We start from the raw sequence: 25153 nt of genomic DNA on the forward strand, positions 1-25153 counted from the left end.
TGTTCGTCGAGTTCAACGTGGACGAAGCCCGGAAATGCGCCCCCTGCATGGGCAGTGTGTGCCCATTCTTAAAGCCGATTGACCGAAAAGGAAGGATGAAGATCTGCACGGCAGTGGTCTTTCTGCAGGAGCAGGAAAGAATCCAGAGGAACTGTTGCCTGCACAGTAAGAAGTGGACCGGCATTGACCTTTCTACGCTGGCAAAGACAATCTAACCATAGTACTCCAGTGCCCTGGAAAAAGGATCGGCGGAATTGGCCTACAGCAAGTGCTGCCAGAAGCGGGGGTAAAAAAATCCCAAGTTTGTGTTCGGCAACCTCGGAAGAATGGGTTCTGCAAGCTAGCTTCTGACAGATGCTGCCAGTGAACGAGTGTCGTCGACGAGGAAGCTGCAGGGATGCTGAGCGTCCTATTAGCACCGGAAGTGGAATAATTGCAACCGGTGATAAAAAACCCCATTATGGAGGAAGCACCGGCCACCCTTCGAAAGCCTGTTCTGATCTGAAAGCGGTTGGACGCGACGCCAATGGAAAGAAGAGGTGAACGCCAAGCATTATCCTTTTGAATGGATGATCGGATGCCTGTTCCCCGTGCCACTGTTGGTGTACCTGTAGATCGAGTATCGGAGGCTGAGTAGTCACGTGGACACCCTACTGTTAGCTCGTCTTGTGGAGGTGCGAGAGCCAATAGAGGAGGATCAAGACCAGCCCCGCCCAAATGCGATCGTGTAAATGTCGTAGTTTAACCCGAATTTGTTTTATCAAATGATAAAGTAGAAAACATGGGGACTCTGTATATTATAGTGACAATACCCCTACTCATGTTGAAGGTGCTAGTTGATCCTCCATAACCACCACCGTTATAACTTCCGTGCCCAAATTCTCCTCCGCGACGGGAGCTTGAGGTACCACGATAACTGCTGCCACCTGCTCGTGATCTTGAAAAAGAGTCATGGCTGCCACCACTACGGCTAATTCTTCTCGAGGTTTGGTCGGCTTAAGCCTCTTTCACCATACTCTTGGTGAAGTGGCGACCAAAGAGCGAAGCACACTCGAGGCTTAAAACGTTTAGGCTCCTTAAAAAAAAATAGAAATTTTAGGTCCGAAACTTTCAGCAAGTTTTCCCGTCGGCTAACAGTAACGTTGTGAAACATGTGACCCGAAAGACGTAGTGCCGTCTCCGCTGCCTCTGCTAACGAAGAGTCTTTCAAATCCGCCGATCCCGCAATTTTCTCTCTAAAAAACAACAGAGGACGAGCTACATCTAAGATCATGTACTGCTCGGCTTTCAGGGCCCTTTCCGTGGCCTCTGCTTTAGACATCTCTGGAGTTTTTATGTCTTTGAATCGACGACAAAACAAAGAATCTACCTGGGAACAAACTAAATCAAATCGAGTGTTAGAGAAACTTGGTGTGAAGCTATCTCGAAGGATTCTTGTTTCAGGGGTGCTTAAAGAAGACTTCATCCACTCCCTAAAGACCTTCATCCTCTTCCTGGCTACCGTGAACTTTAACTGCTTCTTTGTGGGTTCTTCTAGACCTCCCGGTGGCAATCTATCTCCTGGTTGCTCAATCCTTTCGCGATCCTTGTGCACGATTTGCTCCAACCTCTCCCTTGACTGCTCTCTTCGTTCTCGTTCTACCCTCTCGTGTTCTGACCCGTCTGTAACTCGAGATCTGCTGCGACGATCGTACCGAAGAGGACTTCGAGAACGATCGCACCGAAGTAGGGTGTGAGAACGATCACTAGGATCCCGGGCTGGGTGACGATCACGATTAGAGCGACGGGAAAAACGAGAGACCAAAGTCTCGCTCCCTGAAGAATTGCCTGTCAAACTTGAATTAGGACTGCTCGACGGCATGACTGCACTGCGTAAGAGCCGAAAAGCGTCTGAGGATAAAGGGGCGTTGGAGTCCTGAGGCGGACTCGTTATTATTTTTTTTTGCGTTGAAACGGCTACAATACCAAAGTGTCAATACATTAAGTTAAGTTCGAGCGATTTACATGCAATCCCTCTGAAGGTAAATTCAATTGCACTCAGAGGAAAATAAAAAAAACGCTTTATCTTGTCTCACGTTTCGCAGACGAGAGCCACCATCATGCGACTGCTCAATACTAAAATAAATCACCCTCCCATTTTCTAACTTCTATCCCAAGAACTTCAAGGCCACTGGAATTAGGTCTTTGGTTTAGCAAATTATTGCGTTAAAATAATAAATCAAAATTTATTTAGACTTTTAGTTAGAGAGCTTAGAGTTTAGAGACTTAATACCCATACGAGTTTTTGGCTTAATAGATAAAAAATTGTCTGAAATCTGTAAATAAATAGTTTTGCATCAAAACCTAATTTAAAGACCTTTTATTTTAAATTTTTGTTTTCCCCACTTAATAAAAATATGTAACTTAACGTTAAAAAATTGGCGAATATTATTATAACTAATTCGTTTGAGATGGCTAGATTTATAATTATGATGGTTGGAATAAATATTGTCAAACGAGTTGTATTTAAACAAGCACAAATGAATACAACAACTGATGACTTAAATCTAAACGATGGTTTTACTTAAACAAAATGGGGATAACCATTTACCAAAAGTCGGAGAAGCGTCTGAAGACCTCTAGGAAAAACAAAGGAACTTCCCTAACGGAGCCCAGCTCCGCGGGAGCTCACCCGGATGGAGACTCATCTAACGCAGATTTGGGGCAGGGTTTTATACCGTCACACGAATTACTCCCTTTTTGGACTGCATATCTGCGTATTTCCCTTAGAGCGGACTTCTCCTGATAATTTCTTGGCCACGATCGCAGCGTTGTCCAAGGAGCGTGTGACTCATCTCTGCGCGGAGATAACAAATCTCCCGTTTCACCTGCAACAATAGAAGGAACCGTTCTCGCGCCATAATAAGAACTACATTTTTAAACATTAAACGAAATATTTCAAAAATTTAAAAATTGTCCTCGAAAATATTCTATCAGACATCATGGGACGTAGATTACGGCTATGATTGTGTGATAACAGGATATAACTGAAGTGGCCCAGTGGTAAGATAGATATCTACGGATTGGAAGGTTTATGATTTAAATCCCGCAAACAGACAAGAAACAACGGTTAGTGTGATATTTATAGGTTTAAGCCATTTAATTTTAAAACAATTGAATGTTATGAAATATCACTTTCGGAAATACATTCATTCGAGTTCTTTACGTAGCTTATTAGGCATCAACGGTACTGCCACAAGACACGATCCTCTGGCGTGTGTGTGGCACCGACCATGCCTTGTGACTAGTGTGGCACCGAATTTTGAACTCGAAATGACATAGGGGTCCATCCATGGGTCGGCATCGGCCATAAAATATGACCGGGAATTCACCTATAAGTTGATTCAGGTCCTTCGCTCTTTGTTCCCTTGACGGGTTCGGGCTTAATGCAGCGACTGTTTTAGTGACGGGCAGCACCCGGGCTATAAGATTTGGAAAGAAACAGAGGCTTTCTGGCTTGGGTTACTACGTTATTTAGCCGGGCATGCGGGTAACCACTAGGCAACATGCTTATTGGCTTTCCAGAGTACGACCTGCTTCAAATCTCGTATCGTAATACGTGAATCGTTACCTCTACTGTCCGTACTTTGTGATCGTAATCATGCCCGTCTAGCGTAGCAAGGAAAGTCCCATCGTTGAGGTTCAGAGACCTTATACAACCGTCTCTGGAGATGCGGGAGGGGGGAGGACCACCATCCTGCCAACCTATTGAACAAAGTCGTTCGTCGGGTGGCGTTCAGCCCCTGTCTGGGAGGAAAGATACTTGTGTGGTGGGCCCGGTTTTCGGAGGTGTTGTAATGTAATCCTCACTAGGTGGCACTAAGTGGCTGGTGAAAGACAGACGAGATCAAGATAAATACAGCAGTCTCCACCCGGCGTCCATACTTGATAGACTCCTTTACAACATGGTGTCAGAAGTAAATTTTAAAAATCTGTGTAATCATGGCAACATTTGGCAGCAGACCTAAGACAGCATTTCAATTTGAAGATGGTGATCCAGTATCACAGTTAAATGCTTGGAAGAACCAGTTTTATTGGTTTTTAAGGCAACCAAAAAGGGCAAGGAAGATGAAGTGGTGCAAGTCAAGGTGCTCATCACATGTTTGGGGATTGAAGGCGCGAGAATCTACGACTCGTTTGTGTTTGCAGATCAAGCTGACAAGTTAAAAATTCAGCCGTTGATACGTGAATTTGATTGTCATTTTAGACCAAAAAAGTGAAACTTCTGATCGATTCAAATTTGTGTCACGTAGACAGGCTGTTGATGAGACTTTTGATGAATATTTATTGGCTCTTAAAGGATTCCTTTCTTCGTGTAAGTATGATACTCAACGTTATTCGTTGTTGAGGGATCAGATAGTTGTAGGCATTGTTGATAATGACACCCGTGAACAATTGCTCTCTCAGTCAACGCTAGACTTACAGAAGGCGGTGGAAATTTGTCATGCTCGTTAGTCGGCTCGGAAACATGCTGTTCAGATGCAGTCTGGGACACACAACCCAAGTGCTGGCCAATTTGTTAAATGCAACAGGGTGGCGACTCGTCGCGAGTGCAGGCCATCTATATCGATAACGGTTTCCTGCGTAAAGACGAATAGGCACAGGTCGTCACTAGTTTACAGCAACTCGGGCTCAATCTTCGGGTAATTTTAGATACTTTTCTAGACCGTTCAGAATCTTATGATTGAAAAAAATTTCCAAAATTCGTCGTCCTGTCACATCTCGGAATCTGTTTGGGTATAGCGTTTTGGGTTTAAATCCTTACAGAATTTAATGGCTACCTTTGTCGAATGCTTTGTTTCGTTTACATCGATTATGCTTCAATCCTTTACAAGTGGGAAAAAGTTGCGTTTAAGAAACAAGACGTTATTGTGCGTGTCTACGTACGAATCATGGCTTAATGGGTGAGCATCAGATTGTGGCGCTAGATGATTGTGGCTAAAATCCCATTAGAGGTAGGAAGTACACAAAATATGTTTGCTGATTCATTTTATTGCCGTTATCACTGACAGTTTACAAGCGTTTTTGTAATTTACCTTGGCAACTTTAAATTATTACTAGTGTGAACATGTTACCTTTAAACTCATTGTAAAAATTGAAAATTAAAATCTGTGAGTTATGGCTCAATGGTAGAGCATCGGAGCGGTACGCCGAAAGTTTAGGGTTTGATTCCATCGCGAAAATGGTTGCGCGTCGAACATTTCAACTTAGATGAAGAACTTGTAGTTGAACACATACTATGGTAATTAATCACACTCAATTTATTGATTGTTAATAAAAAAAAGTAATTTACATTACAATTTTTCAACATGTACTTTATCATGGATACTTCACAGCACTACACCTGAATGGGATTCGAAACCAAGGTATACACTATTCATTGAGCTATGAAAAATATTTCGCAATCTAAGTCTTCAACACATTAAGCTAACTGTGCAAAGTTGTACATAGGAGATCAAATCCCAATGGAGGGGATATAGAAGGGGTTGTTGGAAAGGGTATCACATCCGCTTAGGAACTCCAAGGTCTGTGGTTCGATTCCTAGTAGGTTCCTGGTGTCCCGGGCTTCCAACCTTCCTAGGTGTCTACCTTCCACGTCGCCAGTCGGGTCGAGAAACTTCCCCATTACGAAGGAATGGGACGAATATTTTGGCAATTTTCAATATAATATCTAATAACAAATTTTAATAAATTGTTCATTTTGATTTTTTGGCGTGAATGCGTATTTTGTTACTTGGACACGCAACAGAGTCTAACCGCTGGCATTCTCTGCTAAGGGGCCTAATACATACTGCTTGATTAATATTAATGGTATAAGATTGTAATAGATGAAAGATATTCTTTCAACTGAAACTGATTGTGTCTTGAAACTGTCTGTTTCTGTCATGAGTAACCCTCTCAACTCTTTTAGGATTTGAACCCTGAACTTCCGGCATACTATGCCGATGTTCTACCACTACGCCATAATTCACGCTTATGAATCTATATTTTCGTGTTAATTGAGTTCAACAAATTTGGACTCAGATTTTTTTTTAAAGCATGATTGAAGATTTTCCTATTAATTTAACATGTCCACAATTAATTCATCTAATAGAAATGCAAAGAAATTTCAACATTCAATTTCATCACACGTGTTAACCTTCACCCGGGATTTGAACCCGAAACCTTTTAATCCATACACCAATGTTCTGCCACAAAGCTATGATCCTTGAATATAATCTATTCAGGTTAGCATATAGTTTTACGAGCCTATAAAAATTGCCTTAACAATATTATCTTTTCCTGCCTTCTAATATTAGTATTAGAAGGCAGGGGGAAACGGGGCCACAGAAAAGAAGGGAGCCCAGACATGCACTGGAACATATTTGTATAAATACCATAACATGTGAGATAATAGAAAAATCCGGAAATCTTCGGTCGCCCTTCAAACATTGTACACATACTTTTTACACCAAACCTCCATCAATATCCTCTTCGAACTCACTATGATTGTGAATTTAAACTAAAGAAATAAAATGTGCATCGGTATAACATTCTTGCTGAAACACTTACTTAACACAGCAAAACCCTATTAGCATATTTCTCGCGAATTGTTACCACGACTTTGTGATTATTTTATCTACATTAAAGAAACAAAGCATGAATGATTATAAATTTCTATTTAATGAACTCATTTAAAATGGTAAAATACATACTCAATTGTGATCCTGTTTCTCCCACTGTTGCACGAGATAAACGAAATGGCGGAAGTATTATTACACTTTGTATTTTGTTCATAAACAATCTAGCGTTAGGGCTGGAGAGACTTGCGATGAACACGTTTCCATACGTGTTCCTCAAGCTTCCAATTACACAAACCAAAATGGGGGCCAAATCTCATACAGGGCACCACCGAAATGTGGGCCAAATCTCATACAGGCTTAGATGTTCAAATGTTTAAAGACTTGCTATGAGTAAGGTGCCAATCTTGCTCCTCAAGATAACTTTGCGATAGACGAGACAACAGCGTCACCTGCTATGAAAACGTTTGCAAATCGTGTTCCTTAGGATAGGTTGCGATAAACGAGACAACAGCACAACCTGCTATGAGCACGTTTGCCAATCGTGCTTCGAAAATAGTAAGGGAATTTAGGGCCACAGTCTACAAGTCAAAAGGGAAAATTAGATACTGATTGCCTGCCAGTATCGAGACACAAACTCAATTTCACGTGAGTTAAAACAAGAAACGAAAGGAAAAAAACGGAACTAAGGGCGAGACGTAAGTTTAGGAGACGGGACACGTGTGTCTTCTAGGCAACTAGTCGATCGTCTGGGCTCAGGTCGTTCGTAGCTCCGCCCTTCGTTACCAATTTCCCAAACTCCCATCCAGACGTTGCCAGATCGGAAGTTCGGTCAGCAAAGTTGACCCTTTTTTGGGGCATTGAAATTCCAACATCGCCGGCCCTTCGATTTGCAATGTCAATCGCATTTTTTCTGACGTTAACAGATTCGATTAAGAGGAGTTCATGGACTGAACGATGACGTTCTGTTCCGTTTGTTTGATGTGAGCTGACCGGACGATTCCATCCTTTCCGACGACGACTTGAATGACTCGGCCAGTTGGCCAAACACCACGGGGGGTAGAAGGGTCTATAATGACGACGATGTCTCCGACTTCAAGATTAGGCTGATCCTGATACCATTTTTCGCGCTCCGTGAGGCTGGGTACTATTTCTTTCATCCAACGACGCCAGAACTGGTCTGTAAGGGCTTGCGATATTCGCCATCGTTCTTTGGCAGATAAATCCTTTTCAGTGAAGACGTCTGGCGGGACATTCGGATTTGCGCGGCCAAGGAGTAGATGATTTGGTGTCAGGCTTTCCGGATCGGAGGGATCATCGCTGGTGGCTGTAAGTTTACGGCTATTGAGCACGTTTTCGATATGTGTCAGGGCCGTGAGGAGAATTTCATCGGTGAGTCGTTGTTTTCCAAGAACAGATCTTAACGCTGTTTTGGCAGAGCGAACCATTCGTTCCCACGCACCACCGAAATGTGGGGCGGCTGGTGGGTTGAAATACCATTGGTTGGTTGACGACCAAGGTGTTTGAGGATGACATGTTGGTTTAGGCTTTGGCCAAACCTTTGGCCTTCAGCTAACTCCCTTTGAGCACCGACAAAGTTCGTTCCATTATCGCTATGGAAAGAAGCTGGAACACCACGCCGATTTTGAAAGCGATCGAGTGCGGAAATAAATGAGCTGGTGTCTAATGAATGTGCCATTTCTAGATGGACACAACGAGACGTAAGGCACGTGAATAGGCAGCTTCATCTCTTAACAGTTCTTCGTAGAATGGTGACCTCTATTGGTGCGAAATAATCCACTCCGGTGTTGGTGAATGCGGGATAGCCTATCTTCAGACGGAAACTAGGCATGTCGGCCATTTTTGGTCTTACATACACATACATACACATGCTAAATACTCGTTGAGCGGTGAGCCTGACCTTTGGAATCCAGTATTGTCCTCGCGCTTCGTGATGTAGTTGTTCAGCAGATAAATGCGCACGGTCACGATGCAGTTGGGACAGAATTAGTTCTGTTAGACGTTCGAGACGCGGAAGGATTATCGGGTGGCGAATATCGATTGGCAGCGGCGCCTTGTTGATTTTCTTTTGATCAGCTGGTCGATTTCGTTACCTTGTAACTGGATTTTGCCTACCCACGTAGTCTCGCGAATTTCTGGATCGTTCCCTTCCATCAAAGGTAGAGTTGGGAAGCTTGGCCAGTTGGTAGAGGCTTTAAGGAAATCCGGGCCAGAAAACCAACGGTGTTTCATGTTGAATTCAGCCGCATCAAGTCCACGACTTGCATCGTCAGCAGGGTTGGCAGTGCTCGGGACGTAATTCCATTCAATTGGAGAAGAAGTCTCAATGCGGTTGTCGACATATGTATGGAAACGGCAAGAACGGGATTTAATCCAGCTTAGGACGGTCATTGAGTCAGACCAATAGGTAGTTGTGTCGAAATGAAGGTCGTGTTCTTCTCGCACCTGGGCAGCCAAACGGGCAGCTAAAACGGCTGCATTCAATTCAAGACGTGGAATAGTCATGAATTTTAACGGTGCGATCCTCGATTTAGAGATGAGAAGGCAAATGTCTGCTGTTCCGTTTGGGTAGACGAAGCGGGCATAGCAGACAGCACCGTATCCCATCTCGGACGCGTCACCGAAAACGTGGAGTTCTATTGTTGCAACATCTTTATTAGTCGGTGAGATGAAGCGATTTAAGACGAGGCCATTGAGTGACGGCAAAGAACGCGCCCACTGGGTCCAACGGTCGATAAGGTCTGGGTCCAACTCTTTATCCCAATCGAGTTTTCGTCACCAGATATCTTGCATTAGAAATTTCGCTTGAAACACTATCGGAGTGAGAAAACCGAGGGAGTCGAAGATGCTAAAAATAGCCTTCATGAGATCGCGTTTCGTGCGACCGTCTGATTTTACTGAGGCTCCTAAGATGAAGGCGTCGCGGCGGAAATCCCATACTAGACCGAGAGTTCTTTCGATGGGTTCAGCGTCAAGATCCATGTTCATGACTGCGTATTCGAGTTGGTGTCCGCGTGAAGATTTATGGACGTTGGCGTTGGATGTTGCCCATTGGGTGAGCGGAAAGCCGCCACTTTGCAACGTTTCGGGTAAACCATGAGCGGTAGAAATGGCTTCAGCTTCCATCGGGAAGGACACCAACCAATAGTCCATATAAAAATGCCGGGTGATTTGTCGGAGGAGATGATCGTCGCCGTAGTCTTTGACTGTTTGTTGCAGAGCGTTCGAACAGACAGCTGGAGAAGAGACAGCGCCGAAAAGGTGGACATCCATCTGGTAGACGTCTACTGGTTTCGTTGAGCCCGGATCGCGCCACAGGAAACGGAACGCCGGCCCGTCGATAGCCCGCACCCTTACCTGATGGAACATTTTTTCCACATCGGCAACGATTGGGACAGCGTACTGACGGAAGCGAAGAAGAATCCCGACAAGATTTGTGAGGAGATCTGGACCTCTGAGTAGAACATCGTTTAGGCATATTCCGTGACATTTTGCGGACAAATAAAATACAACACGACATTTTCCCGGCTTGTTCGGGTTAAACACCCGATGATGAGGGTTGTACCATGTTCGACCTGAGGGCCCAGCATCAATGTCTTCTTTAGACAATTTACGCGTATGTTTGAGATTGACGTAAGTGTTGATAACACCTTTGTAGGTTTCGGCCAGTTGATTGTCTTTGAAAAATTTTCTTTCGAGGCTGGAAAAACGTCGTTGGGCAGCAAAGAAGTTGTTGGGTAGCGCCGGGTCGTCCAACTTCCACAATAGGCCAGATTCGTAACGTTCGCAATTGTGTTTTGTAGTATCTCTCAGGATTTCCCAAGCTCTTTCCTCGTCTCTACTGATGGGCTTCACGACGTTTGGTTTCGTTCCGAAGGTGTCGAACTCGATGAAGTGTTGCAGCAAGTTGTCACACCGGTCTTCGGATAAGCTAAGATGAAAACAACTCCGACCTGTTTCATCGGATCTTGCCGCGGGGCCAGCAACCAGAGATAAGGAGATGGGACACTGCCGTGTTAAAGCCACCATGACACATTTTGGCCCGCCATCTAGCGGCTAATGCCCTCCCTTCATCATTAGCAGACGAATTCCTCAGTTTTCTAATGTCATCGAGCTGGTTTGTGTCAAACTAAAGTGTCAACACTGTATAAAAGGTGAAATAAATAATATTCTGAACGAAATTTCTTTTATAGATTTTTGTATAATATAAGCTTAGTTAACTTATTTCGTTTCGAGGTTTCTTTGGACACATTTTGGTTGAAAACTTTGATATAAGATAAACATCTGACTTTAAGGAATCTCAAAGCAACAGATTTCACAAGGTTATTAACGTCACATTTTTTAGAATGTTGAAAAGACTAGGAAACATGGTATTTACATCAATAATTTTTAGTACTTTCTGGGTTAACAGGGCAGCATAATCACACTGAGAAGATTTTAATCCTTGTGACAACATGACTTGGAAAACAGACTCGCAAGCAAGAACAATTCTATACACAGAGTTTGAAGGTATACATATAATTGTATTCTTTCTTAAATTTGAAATATTTGCTGCATCTTTATCTAAAGGGTCTTCACTAGAATCATACCATGCTTTTCTGCACATGATGCAATCAAAGTGACGTTCAATTTTCACTACACAATACCCAGCAATGAAGGCAAGACATTGGTTTGTAAATGCATCATCAATATTTGAAGCGTTTAACTCTTGCTCATTACAGAAAATCTCCATATCAATCTCAATTTCCTCATCAATTGAATCTTTGACGTGAAAATTCAGGTTCTCAAATATTTGTGATGGAACAAGTGAACAGTTTGATGATAAAGAAGCTGTCACGCCACCACTTTTTATAAGGAGAAGTTTTCTCATTATATATTTCACTTGAATTGCAGTTGGGTTATTATTCAACCCACCCCTCAATTGAATAATGCTAAAGAAATGCTCGAGTGGATCTTGCTGAGTAAGTCTAGTGCATACATAATCTAATGGAAGAGGTTGAGTCAACAAATCCCATGCAAGTGCGATAGTAGATGTGATTGTTGCTGTAAAGCCAATTACAACTGATTTACTCCTGCTGGTACTCACTAATTTACCCGTAGTAAATTGCAATGATTTAAGGAATTTTTGCAATCCTTGAAGTTCTTTTTCTTTTTCTGGCAGGTTTGAAATAGTAAGTGGTGCCCTATCGTTAACTTGTTTCGGATTCCAAGAGTTCAGCATGTCGAAAAGCTTGTTGAACTTACGGCAATACTCCTCATTGGCCTCACTTCCGACAAACTAGAGGAACGAATGTATTGCAAAGCTAAATTAAGTAAAAATTGGTCTCGTAATGCATCAAAATTCAATTTTCACCTTTGGGTGTTTTAGTTCATCACGTAATTGGCGAAGAGCATCCGCAGTCGAGTTGCTTAAGACTTGTGCAGCAAGAACTACTTTCATCTTGTGTGCGCTAATGTAGACGTGGCTTTTGGTTAACTTGTTACCCAGACGAAATCCTTGGCGGTTCTGGTATTCAAATAGCTCTTCGATGTATGACCATTTCGCAGGTTTATGGGAGCCAGGTATTTTGATTCCCTTTTTTGTTTGTGCTAATAAATTACGTGCCAATTTTAACATATGGCAGGTGTCTAGCATCACGTGAATGTCTTCTTTTGTCTTCGGATGAACGAATGTACTCTTCATCGGTGCGTACTTCATGCGGTCGGCTTCTGTTTGCTGAGGAGTCTTTATTCGTGCCCGTCTGGGAATGGATTTCGGTCGTTTTTCTGGAAACTTTATGTTTGCCCCAAGAACATTTACCATCGTCATATTGGCCGCCAACCCGTCGAAAGTAACTACTTTTACATTTACGTCGAATTCTTGACAGGCGATAATAACATCGGTGAGGACTTTCGCTTGGCCTTGCGCGGTTAAATGATTGGTAAAGTAGTAAGCCACGGGCGATCTCCATTTGCCGTCCAATCCTACTACATAAAACACTAATAGTTGAGTAGCAAGAAGTTTATGATCTGTTTCTCGAGTTGAAGGTTTGTCATCGGGAAAATCGGTAAAGCCCAAATATTTTTTGAGTTGTGGATCGTAGCACAAGGCCTTCCTCATTGACATTTCAACTAGGCTTATTACGGCGTCTTTTCCGTGCTTTCCGTCTGCAATATCCTTTTGTATCTGAGACAATGCATTCCTTAAAATACCAGAAGAGCAACCAACCGGTGCAAGGTAGCGTCGAAGACTCCGAACTGATGGTAAGGTAAAGATGAATCTCAATTTTTCATATGCAGCGTTAGAATAAAAACTTAAATTTATTGCCAGGTCACGGATGAATGAAGGGTATCTGCGACTTCCCACTTTTTTGCCGGAATTCCACTTTTCGTTCAGAAAGAGTTGGTAAGCTGTTTCAGACATGTCTGTTTTCCTTATTGAGTTTTTCCCAGCTACCTTTAGATCGTGACATTCCTTCATGGACTTCTTCAACTGCTGCATTAAGATTTTATTTTGACCCTCTTTAACGTTTTGTTCATTCTGGTTCCGGCGCTCACGATATAATAGTGCGGTCAGTTTCCTTTTTAGACGAAGATTCACTCCCTCAAGGTGATCGATATCACACTTGTACTTCAAGTCATCAATAAATCCATTTATGTTGGGGGAAAAATTGACTACATCACTTAATGAAGCTTGTTCGGAGTCGACGAAACTCAAACCATCTACAGTAGAATTGAATTCGTGATTGTTGTCAGTTAGACTTGAACACTGCGTACTTAATGTTTCACAGGTTTTATCTAACCTTGCTCTTTTTAACGGACTAGCAGAATCTACGATGAGTCTTCTTCGAACAGAGGGTAAAGAAAACACGGGAGAAATATTATTTTGAACACTGTTGTTGATAGCAGAGCAGCTGGCGTCAGATTCACTGTGAGATACTGAGACCTTAACAGGTGTGTTTAAATTGACGATATCCAACTCTTCTTTAGGTTTAGCTTCGGGATGTGCGTCGAGATCAATCGGATTGAGTTTACTGTTAGCTAATCTATTTGATTTACGTCGAGGTGTCCATGTCATCAAAGACTGATCAAAATGAAGTGAGCATAACACAGAATGCTTTGAAGGTTTGAATCAAGGCACAATATTTAAGCCACATAACCAGTCGCAAAGCGTCACTAGGAAACGTATGGAATGAAATTGATTTGTCACTTCTCTTTGATAAACAGTTAACAGCACTGCAATTTGGAGGCATTTCAACTTTTACAAAACAACGCGAATGTGAAACATCACCTCTTTAACTACAAAGAACAACTGGTAACTGAAGCTGTGTATTTCTCAAGGTAACTTCTGTTAACAAGCACACCAAGTACCATTGGGAATAAACCCCAAACATCTTTTGATTCCTGGAATTTTCTTCATATAAACTCCGTGTGTTCTGAGTCATACCATACAGGAAATTCGTCTTTTGGTCCACTCGGGCGAAACCATGTCGAATCCCTATCCTGCCTTCTCTTTTGAAATTCAAATCATCCGCCTTATACATTTAAGGAATTTGTCTGCTAATGATAAAGGAAGGGCATTAGCCACTAGATGGCGGGCCAAAATGTGTCATGGCGGCTTTCCCTATTCCGTGTCCCATTTCCTTATCTCTGCCAGCAACACACCAACCAAAGGCTGTAAGATAAGCTCGGGGAGCACGTTGGGGATACAGGTCCTTACGAGTTTCAAAAATCTCAATAGCAGCTGGGTGGTCCTGCCCAATCAGGATAGCAACATCTTCATCGAACACCGAAGGTATTGGCACATGAGCAAGGTGTGGCCATTTCTTGGAAAGGTCAGTCAGGCCAATGGAGTTTTTGTTCAGCCGGAAAGTGTCCATCACGTGTACGTCGATGATGTCAAACCTGAAACGACCATCCAGCGAGGCAATGTTGAATTTCACTATCTCATGATCAGTCGGCGGGCTTTCTCCATCAACCGTTCTTGTAATGACTCGTTCCATGCGGCATTTTAATCCGAGAAGAGTTGCGACCTTTTTCCTGGTAACAGATATTTCTCTTCCACCGTCTAGAAGCTTAAATAGATGGTACTTCTTCCCATTGGCACGCAGAATCACTGGAACGATCGGCAGCAGAGTTCGTTTAGTCGATTCAGTAGCGATCGACCCAGAGAATTTGGTTGTTTTGTGGCTTCCCACCTTCGGATACATTCGTGGGGCACCATGTAGGAGGGGATGATGCACAACGTCACAATTGGTCTGGTTGCACCTCTCAGTACGACGACATTCTCGGCTGAGATGGTCACGGCCCAGACAGCGGAAACAGGCGTTGCATTCATTCACGATAGTAGCTCTTTTCTCAACTGGAACTGCCTTAAACTGTCTGCAATCCTTGAGGTGGTGGGAGTGTGTGGATTTACACCCTGGGCATTTTGATATTTTTTGCTCGGTCGACTTATCGGTAGTAGTGTTGAAGATGTTATGACTAGTTGGACCACGATGTCTACTATCATTGGGCTTCCTTTGGATCTTCGGTTGGTGGACCTCGGTAGATCCAGTGCGGATTGAATGTTCAGCAATAGCAACTCCATCGAGCCATTGATCTAAATCCTCCACAGTGGATAAGTGAGGCTGCATCGACCAGCTTTTCTCTCCCCATCGACTTCTCAAGGTTGGTGGGAGTTTGGAGACATGTTGAGAAAGCGTAGCGTGGCTATGAAGCTCCATTCCGTAGCCACCGAGCCGTAAGGTTGCTACGACGGAGTGGAGATCGGCTGAAAAGGCACGCAGTGCTTTAAAATCGTTGTCCCGGAACGGCTGAAGTTTCAACAGGGATGATGTGCAGGCCTGAGAGACGATCTGCGGGTTTCCGTATCGTTTGTGAAGTTCACTAAGAGCGTGTTGATAAAGACCTGGGGTCGAATTCCGAATTTTTTTAAAGACTTGACTTGAACTTGACTTGAAACAGTCTTAGTTAAGTACGACTTAAGTCAAGTATTGGGCTGAAGTTCGAAACTTTAATTTTCAAGTTGAAGTGTGATTCCGAACAAAAAAAGCTCACTTTATTTCCTTTACTTAACTAAGATTATTTACTCAACTTAGGAAATTCACTTGACTTGAAATTGGCAACTGAGCCAATGAGAGAAGGCCTACTGAAAATATTTCTTAATTTAGCAGCATACGCTTTTTTATTTTATTAGAGAGTGAAAGGAACTTAAACGAGTAAACAAGAATTGAGCCGTCGACCGTGTAGTGGTTTTAAGTTTCGTTTGTGCTTTTCAACTTGTGCAATGAGTCTTCCAAAAGGTACAAAAAGATCAAGAGATGTGTGGCTTGAAAAGGAAACTTACATGATGCTGGAAACTTTTATTATATACAAGGTACCGTGTGAATCATGTCATTTGAACTAAAGAATTACTTTAATTTTGATTTTATCATAACGTAGGACATCCTCAATGGAGCATACTCATCAACAGTGACCAAAGAACGGAAGAATTCATTGTGGAAGGAAATAACTTCAGTTATTCACAATGATCACCCTGAGTGTACGGAAAAAACACAAGAACAAGTTGAAAAAAAAGGGAAGAACTTTATGGCAGCAGCACGAGTGGCAATTCGAAACTACAACAACGGCTTAACCGAGACAGGTAAACTTTTCCTAGAACCATTTATTTAGCCTCACGTAATACTTATAAAGGTGTTAGGTGGTGGCCCTTTGGGTGAGGATGGAATATTGCGTCCAATCTATCAAAAGTATTACGAGGAAGTTTTGGGCTTACACAACCCCGCAGTATCTGCAACAGCCATCCCAGTAAGAATTCTAGATATTCCCATCAATAAATTTGTAAAATGTAACACATGTTTTCAATTACAGGGTGCTATTGACACCGATGACTTAACTGTTGTTGCTAAGAACGCTGTTCTGCAACAACAAATTGTTTTAGCCATCACTGGAAGGTCTGATCAACCAACCGAAGAAGTTATATCAAATGAAACCTTAATGGAATCGTCTGAAAATAATCGACTGGTTGCTACGCATTATTCTGAAGAGCAGTATTACGTCATGGATCAAAGTGGTTCCTCAGCAGGAAGCCCAATGCCCCCTACTACATTGACGAGATTGGAAATTGAATGTGGGCCTGCCATCAATATGGACAAAGGAAAGACATTGAAGAAAAAGAGTATAGTCGCCGAACGGGCACTTTTCCGTAGAAGTAGTTCATCAATCAGCAGACCAAGCACACCCTTAACATCACACTCTTCGCCAGAACAAAAAAAAAACTGGATGGCCACTGTTGGATACATGTAAACAATATAACAGAACGCCACAGCGCTCACTGCGGGTGTGGTGGAAACTAGAACGTGTAGTAAGAAAATTTGGGGAAAATTGGGTTTATATTTCATGAAATATCTTGAAAAGTAAAACTAGCTCCCGGAAATCATTTATTGGGGTGGTAAAGGATAAACCGCCGATTAAAATGAGACCTTAACAGATGAGGAGCAAACTATAGTTCACTATCGGCAACGATTTTCGTTGTCATGATTTTTACATAAGAGCCGTGTAAAATACGGACGCGTTTTTAAGGGGGAAAAAAAGGAGGTGACCAGCTAAAAGTGGCTGTAAATTTCACACTTTTAAGGTTATGTAAACAAAATTTAGCCTGAATATAAATGAGGGAATAACTAACAAAGTTCATTTTTTCTAATTTCTATTTTCTTGTATTTTAATAGTTTTAATCGAATCACAAAAACATGCATATTTTAAAAATTAAAATAAGTACACTAAATATTAATATTTTTCGGGAGCTTTTTAACAGGGCATAGATCAAAGGGATATAAACACAGCTCATGTAAAAAACAACTTATTACAATTTGTTTGGGGTTAAAACCTAGCCCGACCGGACTATTAAGTTCCTTTCACTCTCTAATAAAATAAAAAAGCGTATGCTGCTAAATTAAGAAATATTTTCAGTAGGCCTTCTCTCATTGGCTCAGTTGCCAATTTCAAGTCAAGTGAATTTCCTAAGTTGAGTAAATAATCTTAGTTAAGTAAAGGAAATAAAGTTCCGGTATACCAGGCGGAGTAGGTGGTTCAGATACCGGTGAGCGGGGCCAAGGATCGTACGGGCGAAAGGAGATCTTTCTGAGATTTGAGGGTTACACAAAATCCGACAATCGTGGTCGCGGTTGATGATGTTGATCAGAGTCTTCTGGAAAAGTATCAACGGCCGCAGCGGCCGCAGCGTCTTCCACCGCTTGGTTAGTTCTAATCCGATGTAAGGCCTCCGCCTTTTTCCTTTGACTGCGTAATAATTTGTCCGCTTTCTTCCTCTTTGCGTTGTTAAACTTGCGCGGAATGCTGCTGGTTTGTGGAACAAGTTAAAGTTCGGCTGACGGGCCAGTAAGGCCGGACAAATGTATAGTTGTGATGATAGAGGGGGATCAAGCTGACGGGCTGCTTGACCGGACAAACTAGATGGCTGGTAACGGATAGTCTAGCTGACGGGATGATAAGTCTGGACAAACAGGGCGGCTCATCGATGAAAGTCCAGCTGGCGGAACGATAAGGTGTACGTTAGGTAAACCACCCTATCGAGGATTGAATAACCTAATTCGCGTACGTCGCAGGATACTCGAAACGAAATGTTTGCGGACGCTCTGACGAGAGCAGACCAACGTGATGCGACAGGAAACGGGAAAATGGGCTCGTGGATGCTCTGCCGAGAGCCGACCACCGAAGCAAGAAGACGGGAAAATGGGCTCGTGGACGCTCTACCGAGAGTCGACCAACGAAGCAAAGGAGACGGGAAAATGGGCTCGTGGACGCTCTACCGAGAGCCGACCAACGAGGCAAAGAAAAACGGGAAACGGACTCGTGGACGCTCTACCGAGAGCCGACCAACGAGGTTCAGTACAGGGCGTTTGAGCAAACGATTCGTAGCCACTCTACCGAGAGCCGACCAACGGATCTTTACATACAAAGGGAACACAGAAATTATATTTAAATTACAGACAACAAGCAGTTTCAAACGAATGTAAATTTAAATATGATGGTAACAACAGATAAGTGTTCGGGTCGTTAGGCTGGAGTTGTAGTCAGCTGGCCAATCTTGCTGGATGTCGAAACTATTTGATTCTCCAATCGGTCGTCTGCCACGCGGGACTTGGGAAGGCACCGTTAACGAGATGGTCAGGAAGTTGAAAAAGGAGTCCCGATGAGAATGGATGAACAGGAACGACTCCCTCGGCTTTCCTGATGACCACTCGCGTGCGTAATGGCCGCCGTACCGAATCACGATTTCCCGGTCGATGCATCAATTTTGTTGCCTTACGCACGAGATAAACGAAAAGGCGGAAGTATTATTACACTTTGTATTTTGTTCATAAACAATCTAGCGTTAGGACTGGAGAGACTTGCGATGAACACGTTTCCATACGTGTTCCTCAAGCTTCCAATTACACAAACCAAAATGGGGGCCAAATCTCATACAGGGCACCACCTAAATGTGGGCCAAATCTCATACAGGCTTAGATGTTCGGATGTTCAAAGTCATGCTATGAGTAAGGTGCCAATCTTACTCCTCAAGATAACTTTGCGATAGACGAGACAATAGCGTGACCTGCTATGAACACGTTTGCCAATCGTGTTCCTCATGGTTTCAGTAAAGATGGTTACGAGATTAAGTTTCAGATGTGGCAATGTTCAAAGTCTTGCTATGAATAAGTTCGCCAATCTTATTCCTCAAGATCACTTTGCGACAACGAGACGACAGCGTCACCTGCTATGAACACGTTTGCGAATCATGTTCCTTAGGATAGGTTGCGATAAACGAGACAACAGCACAACCTGCTATGAGCACGTTTGCCAATCGTGCTTCTCAGGTCTTGGAAAATAGTAAGGGAATTTAGGGCCACAGTCTAAAAGTCAAAAGAGAAAATTAGATACTGGTTGCCTGCCAGTATCGAGACACAAACTCAATTGCACGTGAGTTAAAACGAGAAACAAAAGGAAAAAAACGGAACTAAGGGCGAGACGTAAGTTTGGGAGCCAGGACACGTGTGTCTTCTAGGTAACTAGTCGATTGCCTGGGCTCAGGTCGTCCGTAGCTCCGCTCTTCGTTACCAATTTCCCAAACTCCCATCCAGACGTTGCCAGATCGGAAGTTCGGTCAGCGAAGTTGACCCTTTTTTGGGGCTTTGAAATGCCAACACCCACACAACGTTCTTTTCCCCATGAATAGAACCAATGGATCAATAAGATACCTAAAAGATACAAATTACAATAGTAATGATGCAGCAAATACTCATACTATTGTTTTTTCTTACGAGGCTTCAGCATCCCTCAGAGGATAACCAACATCAATGTTTCTTTTTGCTTTCTTTGCAAGACACTTGTTGGTTTCAGACATCAATGCCTCTAATGTTCCTGTCCACAAAAAGCAGGAAAAGCTTCTTGCCTCAATGTTCATCGCAAGGAAGTCCAAAGTCATAAACTTCCAAGAGAAAATTTTTTCGTACTGTCTAATCCTATAAATAATAAAAATTTAGCTAATATTAACATGCCATAGAGTTGTATGTTAAAGCAAACTGCAAACTAAAAATACTGTTGATAGGTTTTTTTTAATACCTATTTATACAAACCAGCATTGTGTAGATCAGGATAGTAGGGCAGAAATTCCCAATATTTTCCATTGGAATGTTTTCTCTGGGATTGGTGTATTTACGATGCACACTGTGTGTAAGGCTGCTGATAGTGACCATACCTGAAGAACCACATTAATAATGAAGGTGTATGAAAAAGCAGAATCCTTGGGGTTGGCATGAAGATATGTCAAATTTTAATCTAGTTAAAGAAAAACCATCAATATAAATTATAAAATACAGTAATTAAAATGAAAAATAAGATAAACAAAAGATACACTCAAAAGGTCAAAACTATTCTCAGAAAGAATGTGTTGTTTACCGCTGACTAATTCTATTGTTGCAATTGCACCGTTTGTTTGTCTCAAGTCACATGTAACTCATTCCACGGTTGGAGATGCAAGATTAATAGTTGAAGGAAAACATACCGCTAAAACAAAAGAAAGTCAAATTATTCAACATGTAAAACAAAACAAAAAAACTTCCATGACTTTTACCTGTATGGCGATGTTCTTACGGCGATACCTTCTTGAGGCACTCAAGGACTTCACCTAGCTGCCAACAAAGTGAGACATTATGGCATGACTAATTGGATAATGCCTTAAATACCTTTATTAATCAATACGCTTACCAACGGAGCTTTGTTACTGTGCAACGCTCATCGAGGTGCAAACACGCGTACACTTCCAACGTGCGTGTCGATAACTCGTCAAGTTGTCATTCATTAACTATACAATGCTGATCGAAATCGACCTAACAATCGATCGATAAATTCAATATGTTGTAGACTCCTCCTCCCTTGAAGGCGTCGTCTATCGAAATCGCTACATGGCAGTACAAGTTATCTATTTATTTGCTAAATAAACGGACAACTATCGAAAAAGAGTTGTCTATTGAAAAGTGGATCAAACGGCGTTCCGTAATTGCTCCTTTTTATGTAGACGACCATGATCGAAACAATGGAGCTCACACGGCCTGTGAAAAAACCTGTCCGTTGCCGGGCGACGAACAAAGCCTCGCCTTGAAAAATAACTTCGCGGCCTGATTTTTCCCTATCTTCATGACCGACGCGCCATCTCTCTGAAAAAAAATCTCCAGAAACGTCGAGTCGCTCTTAGATTGCTCCGCATTCCTTTATTGTTGAGCCGATAATTGACAGGACTCCTCTGTTAATCTCCGCGTTATCTCCTCTACAACATGACGTCAAGTTTTGCGACGCATAAAACGTACGTAATAAGGATAAACAACGTATAAAGGATACGTACGAGACCCTGAAATCGACTCGAGTTGGCCGACTAAACTGCTCCACACTCCTTTGTCGTTCAGCCGATAAAAACGGGGACTCGACCGGGAGCTGCTGCGTTATTTCCTCTACAAATGGAGACCAATCTCAGCGACACAGCATCTAAAATAAAAAACGAATGAAAGATTAGTGCGGACACCTCTGAAATCACCACGCAATCAGCGCCATCTCTGGGGTAAAGTCTCAGAAAAAGTGTCGGTCGATCCACCGGTCGTTGTAGAAGGGTAGGGGTGCCTGATAAGGGGGTTGGGAAATGCGAGTTTTGATAGAATCCCTATCGGGAAATTAAAAATTCTGCTAAAAAGAAAACCAAACAAGCAAAAAAGAGGATAACATTTACTAGCAAGCAAAACCATACAATAACCATGGTATAAAAATAAATTTGTTTTAAACTATATGTAAAGTTTTCTTTCGTGTGTTAACATTTGTTGAGTTACGATCTTTTAATCACGGATGACACTAGGGTGTTTCATTTGGTAAATTTATTTTTTGTTTCACTCGGCCTTTGAGATTGGGGTGTCATAGATGATAACTTATTTGTACTCCAAAAATAAATAAAATAAAAAAAATTTTAGACCCCCCGCCGGACGGAAAATTGAATAATTGTTCAAAAAGGATAATTTTTTTTTAACTTTTTCCTCTTATGATAACTTAGCGGCCTTTACACCTTATATTATAGGTGTTTAGATGTACAAGTGTGCCAAATTTCATCGTGATCAGAAACAGTTTACACCCCGTGCCTGAAAGAAAACTTACTGAAGAACAATGAATTCTCTGTATTTTACTATTTTTATGATCGAGTCAGTCACTGATTTGATTGATGTGACTTAAATTATTCTTGTTGAAGGAAGCGGTGTGCGGTGTGCCTCCACTACTTGCATTATGTATTGTTGCTGCTCCTCATTGTTAGAAACATCCTTAAAATCGGTCATCAGTTTTACGCCGCGCTCTGCGCAATCATTAACGACTTCGAGAGTCGTAATGAAACTTTCGATCTTCTGGTATCCAACCATATGTTGCCAGCATTCAACAGGTGCTTTCATCCAGTCAGTTAGTTCTTCATCTTTCTTTAACAGGAAAAACAAAAGCCAAGACCGAGGGCCTATACAGGACAAAAGTGAATCGGATACATTGCTCTTGTTTACCAGATCAGCGGGGAATTTAGGTTTTCCAACAGGGATCGACTCTGGACGTGGAAACGTCAACAACTTATCGATCATAGATTTTCTTGTGAACGGCGATAGTTTCTTGTCAAAGACAGCGAATATTACAGTTTCTTCGCACAAGTACCAAAGGTGATTCAATATCGACTTCAACGCAGCTTGGGCAATGAACTTATCATCTTTCTCGTAAAGCTTCATTAGCAATAGATAATGAATGTCAAGTGCCGGTGCAATAGTGGAGAGTCTACTTTTCAAGAATGCTTCACTATGACAAATTGCCACAAAAGTTGACATTCGTTTCACCTCGGTTCTCATTTTTGGGACATTTGAAATCGCTCCGACATCATCTGCATCTTTAAAAAATATATGGCATAAGCCATGAATCTGGCGTGGTGGTTTGCGCCCGGCTTGCGGATCACGAATGTTAGTGAAATATCTCCGCCGAGAAAAATTACTGTTAACTCAAGTAATTCCCGATAATTTTCTCGGGGGAAGGTTTTTTTCTAAAGGCATTCAACACCCCAATCACGAACAATTACTGCTTGCTTCTGCAGGTCTTCAGATACCTATTTAATGTAATAAATAATACCTTCTTTAAAAAAATTCATGTAAATGAAAATGAAATACCTCGGAGAAATCGAATAGACATAAATCATTTACGTCTCGATCAAGATCATTCCATTCTTTTTTAAATCGTCGAAAGAGTCCTTCTGATGGGCTATTTCTCTTCCCCATGACAACTTCAGCGACATGTTTTATATGTAATTGGTACACATGATGACGACACGCGAGCCAGAGAATAGGATGATTTAAACGGCGCTCAATCAAAGTCCCACTTCCTTTCCATTGGCCGGAATTGCTTGACGTAGTGTCAAAAACGGCACCAACGATATTGTCAATAGACTTCCATTCTTCCAATAATTTAAATACCGCTTTATGTTGGGAGTCTCCAGTAGAATCAGGAATATTGGGAATGCCTAACAATTTCGGAGTCTTTTGTGGGTGACCACTGATAAGAACGGCGATTCTATCGTCATTTAACCCACTGATATATTTGATAAGTTTCGAGTCGTAGTGCACAATGCAAAATGGTGGTTTGTTCCAGCTCTTAAGAATTTGTTCAGCAGTTTCTTTTCGAAGGACTCGATTATGCCTCCACGTAGTTGAGACTGACAACGCAAAGTCATTGACATCACCATTTGCACCTGTAATAAACGAAGCTTGAATTGCGGTGTGGTCTCTTACGGATAGACCACGACTCAAAGCGACAGCTCCAGTTATCGCGGTTAAATTTTTGGTTGGTACTTCAAGCATTGCAGAATTTGGCCTGGAACACCTGGAAGTAGGTCGAAAATCTTTATCTTCACCGCGCTCGTTTTCGCCATGAACGGGCAATTCTTCGTCAGTGCTTATTTCTGCCACATCTATGTTATTGCTGTTGCTAGTTGTCAAACGAGATAGTCTTGTTCGGGAATCGGTTGATTGATATCCTTCACTTCGTAGTGCAATCGTCTTGTTTCGCTTGACAAGTGAACGGTCGAGACCATTAATGCATCCAATTTGTGGGAACATTCGTTGGCATCGAAGAAATTCATAGTCCTCAGTCCAAGTCTGTAACCTAGTTGCTTTGAGCTGTTCTAATGTATCTGGAGGAGAAAAATCACACAACTGGTCTAATAAGCTTTGAAAAGCTGAAACTTTTTCCTTTGAAAAGATTGAATCTCGTGATTTAACTTTGATTTTCTTCAAATCTATCCACTGGTCATGCAAAGTTACAAGAAGGTCGAGACATTTCTTTTCTGGTAGCATTGGTAAATAGGCTTTGCCCCAAATAACATTAAGTTCTTCTAATATTTTCTTACATACGTCTCTTGTTGGCTTGTTTTTATCTTTTTGTCGTAAGTAAAAGAACCTTTTCATCACTACGCGTTTCATTGGAAGTTTGCTGCCGTGTTCCAGTGATCTTTCTAGTCCAGAGCTCAACAACCAGTCTTCGTTGTTGTTTCTAAAGCTTCTCTTCATGGTTTACTTTACACTTAACACTCACACAAATAAATTGCTCTCAACTGAACAAGGTAATACACAACTGTGAATATAAAAAGGGGCGTAAAAAACGAAAGCTTCTTAAAACATCAGTACACCCGTACACCGTTGACAACTACAATAAATTGTACCTTTTGTTTAAGCGCGGGGTGTAAACTATTTCTGATCACGATGAAATTTGGCACACTTGTACATCTAAACACCTTCAATATAAGGTGTAAAGGCCGCTAAGTTATCATAAGAGGAAATAGTAAAAAAAAAAATGATCCTTTTTGAACAATTATTCAATTTTCCGTCCGGCGGGGGGTCTAAAAATTTTTTTATTTTATTTATTTTTGGAGTACAAATAAGTTATCATCTATGACACCCCAATCTCAAAGGCCGAGTGAAACAAAAAATATATTT

General features: G+C 42.0%; 2 protein-coding genes across 2 annotated transcripts; one reads left to right on the forward strand and one right to left on the reverse strand.

Moving 5' to 3' along the window:
* Positions 1–8639: 8639 nt before the first annotated feature.
* On the reverse strand, positions 8640–9227 carry LOC116934771. The gene has a single exon (XM_032942228.2). It carries the CDS (start codon positions 9225–9227, stop codon positions 8640–8642), a length of 588 nt encoding a protein of 195 aa, XP_032798119.2.
* A 6661-nt stretch (positions 9228–15888) lies between these two features.
* On the forward strand, positions 15889–16907 carry LOC123471361. The gene is made up of 4 exons (XM_045172597.1): positions 15889–15978; positions 16044–16245; positions 16303–16409; positions 16473–16907. The coding sequence occupies exons 1-4, from the start codon at positions 15889–15891 to the stop codon at positions 16905–16907; spliced, it is 834 nt and encodes a 277-aa protein (XP_045028532.1).
* Positions 16908–25153: the final 8246 nt, after the last annotated feature.

The sequence above is a fragment of the Daphnia magna genome, linkage group LG4 (assembly GCF_020631705.1).
Source record: "Daphnia magna isolate NIES linkage group LG4, ASM2063170v1.1, whole genome shotgun sequence".
Taxonomy (NCBI): domain Eukaryota; kingdom Metazoa; phylum Arthropoda; class Branchiopoda; order Diplostraca; family Daphniidae; genus Daphnia; species Daphnia magna.